Source organism: Kogia breviceps, chromosome 19 (genome assembly GCF_026419965.1).
Source record: "Kogia breviceps isolate mKogBre1 chromosome 19, mKogBre1 haplotype 1, whole genome shotgun sequence".
Taxonomy (NCBI): Eukaryota; Metazoa; Chordata; class Mammalia; order Artiodactyla; family Physeteridae; genus Kogia; species Kogia breviceps.
The window spans coordinates 10,462,402-10,469,854 of record NC_081328.1 but is presented as its reverse complement, the minus strand read 5'-3'; the positions used below and the strand labels follow the sequence as shown (position 1 = coordinate 10,469,854).

The window sequence follows — 7,453 nt, the reverse complement described above, 5'->3', positions numbered from 1 at the left end:
TCCTCAACAAAGCTGTCTTTCCTTTTACCCAACACTTGTCTCTCAGTATTGGATTCTTGAGTGACAAGCAGCCGAAACTGAGTCTGGTAACAAGACAAGCAAGTGGTAACACCACTTGCCAGTGTTGATCTTTTCTGAATGTTCGTGAAACAGGAACCATAGGCACCCAACAGCATTGCAGGGACATTCAGATATGACAGTGAATGTGGAAATGCTGTGAAAATTGAAAAGCACTGGATAAATATGAACTTGAACAAAGACCTGAAAAGCTAAGCATAAATATGGACACAACATACAAAAGATAAGATAAAATCGCAAGTGAGACACTTGTCAAAATGTTCTGAGATGTATTAAATTTATATCTATTGGAAGACCCCCTCCATAAGCAACTATATGCACAAAAATCTCAAAAGACCAAAAGCAATCTATGACAATGGCATGGGCTCAGGAATTTATCCTTATTCCCCATTTAAAACCCATCAGATTTCCCTGTGACTGTAAAAATAACACATGGTCTTTGTAGAAAATTTGAGAGATAGGGGAAAGCATGAAAAGGGAAATAAAAATCACCCATAATCCCACCACCCAGAGATAACTATTAAGAATTTTGGTATATCTCTTCTCTGCTTAAAAATACCCCTGTATTTGTGTTTTTACGTGATTGGTATCACACTAAACACAGTTTCACTTAACGTCGCATTAGGACTAGTTCTCCAGGACATTACAGATTCTTCGTGAATATGAGTGTAAAGGCCACTTCTGGTTCAGCCCCACATGAGAACTGAACGTTTGTAGCAGGCTGGGCGCCATGCTGCCTGGATGGGGAACAAAGGAGACACCAGAAAAGCAGATGCGGGAGACCCGAGTCCACAACACTGATAAATTAGGGGTTGATCTCCTGTGGGAGGGAGCCCCAGCTCTGAGCAGGCTCCTTCTAAACGAGGGAATTTCCCTGCTTCACTCTAGGATGTGCTGGTGAATTTCTTTCATCTGAGATCAGGCCTGGCCAGCGTCAGTGGCAGGAGGTTCTAATGTGAAGGTCAGCCAGCATAGAAAGTGTTTCTGAACTGACACTGACAGTCAGTGGAAAATGCAGCTCTATTTGCTCTCTGGCTACTTACACCTTTTCCGGAGGGAGATTAGCAAGAGTCAGGGTCCCCGAGTAAGACACTGCTCCAGGCGGCTTTGGGCTTTCAGCTCTGTGGCTGAGTGAGGGTCAAAAAGCAAAACCAAAGGACGAAAAAAGAAATCACCCCCAGATAGTTGGTAAAGATAGCACTTTAAAGTCACCTGGGGTCTTCACATGACCAGAAGTCCCAGCCGTTGCTGGGGTGTCATTTTGGTGTGAAACTAGCAAAGAGGAGAGAGAGGAGAAAAAGGGGTGGGGTTAAGGGATGCCTCAAGTGTCATTCTGTGAGGCTCCCACTGTCAAGTTCAAAGTGCTCTTGGCTTTCTTCCTCTGGAGAGCTCTCGTTACATCAGGGAGTAAGCGATGACAAAATAGTTAAGCTCTGAATCGATCAGCTTTCTGTACTTCCTGTAAATTTCCCGTAGTGTCCTGTCCTCTTCATTCGTCTCATATCTGTTTATATAGATTTTCACCTGTGCCAGTAGACAAACACCCCCATGTGCGCGTGTGTGTGTGCGCACGCACACACACACACACACACACACAGTGGCTACATCACCCGGACCCCAAAGACAATCTGAATGATGTACACGTACAATTGTTGGCAGAACCAGGAAAAGCCCAAACCCAACTAAGGATGAAAGCTCCAGTTTCCTTTCCGTGAAATTGTTGATTTCCAGTGGACGGACTTGTGAGACGCCCACCCCCCCATGCCCTGCCTCACTCCTGACCTTCATCCCAGAGCAGAAACACTGGGGCTGGATGCCTGCCCGCCCAGGGGCCTGGATGCCCTTGCCCGATCCCCGTGAAACCCACCCCGGGGGGGGGGCTTGTACCTTGAGTGTGCGCAGGGCACACCGCCCTTCTTCCTGACTCTTCAGGATCTGCTCCACAAACTTAACATCAAGGAAAGCCCAGATTTTGAAGTAAAACAACTTCCTGCAGGATAAGATGAGGAGGTGCAGCTCCTTGTCCAGAGACTCATGGCTGTTGTTGAACTCAAAAGTTAGTTTCTGGAAAAGCACCAAAGGGGAAGACGGATGTGGACAGAGATGCTGAGACTGGTTGGATCATTTCATAACACTTCATGACCTGGCTTCGGCCTGGCAGCCCGTGGTGGTTCAAGTGCTTTAGATAAGGGGCACTGGACAAGCAGTTGTCGGAACGGAAGAAGGGAGTTGGGAACGAAAGTGATCTCATCCAAATTTACGAAACTTGGGAGTTTCAAGGCAACGTACCTGGAGTCTGGAGACCAAAGTGGTGGTCCCGGCCCTGCGATGGACTCGCCAGGTGACCGTGGGCAGCACCGGATGGTTACGATGTCTGCCTGCCCACTTCGGGGCTGTGTGAGCGGAAATGAGCTCTTAGCACTTTGTCATCCCTCACTGTTAGTGATGGTCCTTACACGCTTGGGTATCAATCCTCACAGCCTTCTGAGAGGTCTTTGGGCGGGGGACAAAATGATCCCGATTTTATAGACGGGGAGCTGCCAGATTAGAGAACAGCCCACACCTCTGAGCTCTTCTGTCACTTGGGTCAGATTTGGCTTTTTGTCTGGCTTGGAGTCACACTGGGTCCTGTGTGCTGCGGTGACTGGGTGAAGTAGAAGAAGCTGCTGACCTGCTTCTCACCTGTAGAGGCACCTGCACGCTCAGGCCTCACAGCTCTGAGCCAGGGACGTAGGAGCTTTCCTTGGTTGACAGCCAATCAGGAATTGGTTCCACGTAGAGGAAGTGAGCAGTAGCTCTTTCCTCTGCTGCGGTCTTGGGGACCGGGGGGAGGCTTAGTTTGGTGACGTTTCCCAGAACCTCAGTTTGACCTTGAGTGTGTGTGTGCAAAGCCCAGCCAAGAGCAGGTAGCAGGAACCTGAGGGGCAGCCACTCCTCACCAGCCTCCCAGCCCCCAGCTCATACCTACCTGCAGAGTGTGCCGGAAGGTGGGCAGGAGATCCGTCAGAGTGGGCCTCATGGACCAGTCGGGGTCCCTGAAAGAGCAGTTTCTCAGACTAATGCTTCTGACCGGGATCTCCTGCAGGAGGATCCGGGCCAGGTGCTCATACTTCATGACTTGCTCAAAGCAGAAGTTGACTTGCAGGTTGGTGGCAGACCTGGCCAGCTTGGCCCAGGACATGCCCCAGATGACCTGCCCGTGGGGGTCGCGAGTGTGGCACTTGATGTTCATGGTCCAGAGGGTGCCGGCGTTGTTCTCACCCAAGCTCTCCAGCAGCTCGTCGGAGATGCAGTTGTAGTTGAGGGTCAGGGACACCAGGTTGCGGAACGTGGCCATGGTCTGGTTGAACTGGGGGCTGCTGTAGACAGCGAGGTGGTGGCTGAAGTAGTCCTCGATGTTGAGCCCTGACACCATACTCTCTCTCTTTAAGTGGCTCAGGGAGTTGAGGATGTGGCAGCCTTGCTCCACGGTGAGCCGGGCCCCTTTTAGGTTGAGATAATCCAGGTGTTTGCCCATCTTCTTCAAGAATGAGCTCAAGCTTTTCATGAACAAGCTCCTGGTGCTGTTCCTCCAGACCAGGCGGTCCAGTTCCAGGTACTGGATGGAGAGAGATTTCAGACGGTTGTTTCTCTTGCCCAGACACAAGAGAAGGCCTTGCATGGTGACCTGGAACTTCTTGGTCAGGAGAGCATTGTAAGGATTCAGGAATTTGATCTCCAGGTGCTCCAGATAATGACCAAATTTCTTAACATACCAAAGAGCCGACTCAAATTTGGACGTGTGTACCCTGGAAGGTCTCCCACTAAACGTGATGGTCCTGTATCGCCAGAGGTCAGCCGAATACATCATCTGGTTCCACTTTCTGCAGACAAGGGCCGCTCTGGACCTGTCCTTGTCTCCCAGCCACCAGAAAATACGACGTAGGCACACATCGGGCAGGGTGGCCCAGCAGCTCTGGTCCTGAGGCTGGATCAGTTGGCCTTCTTCGTCCATCAAGGAACCGGGATGTCCACTGTAGCTGTGCGGTAGGCAGGGCTTCCAAAAATGAGGAAAGAAAAGCAATCACTTGTTTTCTGTGGGGAGTAAAAAGGAAGAACCATTACCTGCCAAACACATATTAAACCCAATGGAACAAACTGGCACTATGGCCCCGTGTGTAGGTACTGGGCTGGTGCAGGGGGTGCAGTGATAAATCCACCATACTGTGCTCACCTGCAAGGAGTCACAGCCCATCAGGGGTCTATCAGGGGCATAGGCCAGGACTCAATGACAGCACTGTGGGAGACATGAGAACCCCCAGGCATATTCATGGTGCAGGGTGGCACAAACGGGGGTATTGGTTCTGTCTGTGTAAGAAGAAGTAGAGAGGGCTGCTCAGAGGAGGTGGCATCTGAGCTGGGTTTTGCAGGGTGAGTAGGATTTGCAAGGCAGACAGGTTGGTGGTGGAGGAACTGGTATATTCCAGGCAGAGGGAACATGGGCAAAGCCACAGAACTGTGAGTATGCGTGATATGGTCACATTCACGGAACTAAAAATTGCTTGGAGCTTAACCTGTGAGGGTCAGGGAGTGATGGAACTGGAGCTGGAGCAGTGGGAGGTGCTGGTTCGAGGGCATCGTTCAAGATGCTCTGAATGACGTGACAAAGGCTGTGTCCTACAGCCAGGGATTCTCACTGTCCCCTCTCCCCAAGACCTTGGAATTCTGACATCTTCTCTGGATGAGAATCAGTGTCTGTGTTGAGCGACATTGCTGATGGCTGTGTTTATATTCAAAAGGTGCAGCAGCAGAACAGAGGTGGAGAAGCTCAGCTGAGGTCAGGGCAGGTCGAGGGATCACACGGCCCGAAGTGATGTGGTCAGTCTTGAGGTAAAGAAAGAATACTCTGGGGGGGGGTGGAGGAAGGATGGTCTATAGTAGAGGCCGGGCTTGAAGCCTGGGACTAGGGTGGCATTATAGTGGGAATCGGGGTGGGTAGTGACTTCTTTGGCAGACATGATTTGGTAACTGGTGAACACCTGAACTGGGAGGCTGAAAGGTCTCTGCCTTGGCTGTGGGATTGCAGGTGGTATCCCCAGCCAGGCTAGGGAGTCCCAGGGAAGAACTGGGCTAAGGCCCCGCCAGATACACTGAGCCCTCGGTCAGACTTTTCATAGCCATCTGCTGTAACCTTCATGGCTTTGCTTTCAATGTTTCCCCCGTCTGAGAACTACCCTCCTTTTCTTTACCTCTCCCAAACCTCCCATTTTTAAAGTTCAAGCCCTACCACTCCATAAAGCTTTTATTGGCTTCTTTACCAGGTAACCCAAGATCATTCATTGTGGTTCACAGAAACTCAGAGCTGGAAGAGATCTGAGAATTGATTTTTTTTTTTTTTTTAACAGATGGAAACTAGGCCCAGAGAGGTGAAGGTGCTTGCCTATGGTCACACAGCAAGTTAGTAACAGGACTCACGAGGTTAGGTCCTCGTGGTCCAGTGGTTAGGACTCCTCACTTCCACTGCAGGGGGCACCAGTTAGATCCCTGTTCAGGGAACTAAGATCCCACAAGCCTCGAAGAACAGCCAAGGGAAAAGAAAAGGAAAGAAAAGAAAAGAAAAAAAGAAAAGAAAAAAGCTAAACCAGTTCGAAAGCTAATCAAAGCCCTTTGACCCAGCAAGGTCACAGGGTCTGAAGAATTACCAGACACTTTAAGCCATGGGGGGCGGGGGGGCTGGAAGAACATCTTTGGTGGGCTGGGAAAGGTGTTGCAAGTGGTCCAAAAGTCATGTCACCGCCTGGAACCTCCCCTCTTGTAGCTTAGTGGGTTGGATCCTGGTTCTGTCGACTGCGGTATGTGACCTGAGGCAAGTTAATTAATTTATTTACGCCTCAGTCTCCACATCTGTAAATGTGGGTAATGGTAGTACCTTTCTCCCAGCGTTGGGGGGATTAAACGGGCTGACATACGGAAAGCACCAGAACAGTGCCTGGCACACAGTACATGTTATACAAGTGTTTGCTGCCATCAGAAAGTGGGTGGCAAGGTGCTTCCAAAACATCCCTGTAGGGAAGGTATTTACAAATGGGAGGTTAGGAAAGCGTCCCGGGGAGATGGCGTGCTAGGTGCGGAGCGGGATCCCAACCCAGCCTAAGGACGCTAGAACCTAGGCTGGGTTTACCACGGCACACAGCTGCCAGGCCTGGGAGGAAACCTGGGTGTCCGATCACCCGGGGAAGGGAGGTGGCCCAGGAGCCTCGCGGGGGCGGCAGGTGAGGAGGGCAGCCCCGCACCCCCGCGCTGGCCTCGGGGCGTCCCCGGCCTGCGCCCGCTCGCGCCGCCTTACCCGCTGCTCGCCGCGACCCGCCGCTCGCTGCTCGGGCTGCTGGGACCGCGAGCGCCGGCCTGCTGCGCCCGCGCCGCCTCGGCTCCGACGCCACCGGCGCCACCGCCGGCTCCGCGCCCGGCCGCCTTTGTGACGCGCCGCCACTTGCCGGGCGCTGCTCATAACCGCGGCCGCGGGGCGCAAACCTGGGGTTGCCGGCTCAACCGATCGTGCGCGTGCGGGGCAAGACGGGTCCCCGCGTACGTGGCCCTGGAAGGCGCCCTGGCCGGGGGCCCAGAGGCGGGAGGCTGGGCCCCGCGCCCCCTGCCCGTCCCTCCTCATGCGAGGAAGAGGTTCTGCCCCCGGACTTGGGGCGCGGGCCCGCGCAGTCGCCACCTTTCCTGTCCTGACCCATCCCCGGGGTCCTGTCCAGTCCCGGGGACCCAGCGTGCGGGGCCTCTCTTTGGGAAACCACCGTCGCTGCCGACCCAAGGAAAGTCTCAGGCAAACCTGACTTCACCAACTTGACAAAGCTTAAGAAATACCCCACTTTCCCAGTTTCGGGAGGGTGGGGTGTCCTGGGCCCTTCCTTCCCTGGTGGGGTCTGGGGTCTCCCTATGGGCCAGGTAGAAAGGTAGCGTGTGCCGTTTGCTGGGAGGTGGGCTGCATCTCTAGGTGTCTCCCAGCTGGTCTCGCTGCCAACAGCCCTCACTAGCACCTCTTTGTGCTTTACCTGGCTCTCCCCTGCCACCCAGCCTCTTTTTTCTCTTCTTTCGCGGCCTCTCCCCTTTCCTTGCCGTGCTAGCCGCTGCCATCCGTGGCCCTGGAAAACCAGTGAAAAACCTACAGAAAGGTGGAGGACAAGTTTTCAGGGAGGGCTTTTTTATTCTTCGGGGACAAAGCTGGGTTCCCTAAGGTGTCCAGGCTGTGTGGAGCCTAGATGCTTGATCAGAATTCTCAGGCAGAAGAGCCAGAGCCCATTTTTCTTCGGGTTTATCTGTAGCTCTTGGGGAAAACCAACGTCTCGGCTCGAAAGGAGGAAAACAGAATCCAAACCTTTTCTTCTACAAG

At 52.9% G+C, this 7,453-nt stretch overlaps 2 protein-coding genes across 7 annotated transcripts in view; both read right to left on the bottom strand.

Moving 5' to 3' along the window:
- Positions 1 to 331: 331 nt before the first annotated feature.
- On the bottom strand, positions 332 to 6,495 carry FBXO39 (F-box protein 39). The gene is made up of 4 exons (XM_059046766.2): positions 6,404 to 6,495; positions 3,047 to 4,152; positions 1,966 to 2,142; positions 332 to 1,602 (listed from the first exon to the last, which is right to left on the bottom strand). The coding sequence occupies exons 2-4, from the start codon at positions 4,070 to 4,072 to the stop codon at positions 1,474 to 1,476; spliced, it is 1,332 nt and encodes a 443-aa protein (XP_058902749.1). The 5' UTR covers positions 4,073 to 4,152; positions 6,404 to 6,495; the 3' UTR covers positions 332 to 1,473.
- XAF1 (XIAP associated factor 1) overlaps positions 4,086 to 7,453 on the bottom strand; it is an 80,769-nt gene continuing 77,401 nt past the window's right edge. For 4 of the 6 annotated variants that reach the window (XR_010838374.1, XR_010838373.1, XR_010838375.1 and 1 more), the window contains 2 exons: positions 7,116 to 7,446; positions 4,086 to 4,152 (listed from right to left, as the gene is read on the bottom strand). The gene's annotated coding sequence lies outside the window, so the exon portion shown is untranslated. Of the gene's footprint in view, positions 4,153 to 6,881; positions 7,447 to 7,453 lie in introns of those variants that run through there. The other 2 variants (XM_067022266.1, XM_059046796.2) reach the window with 1 other exon arrangement.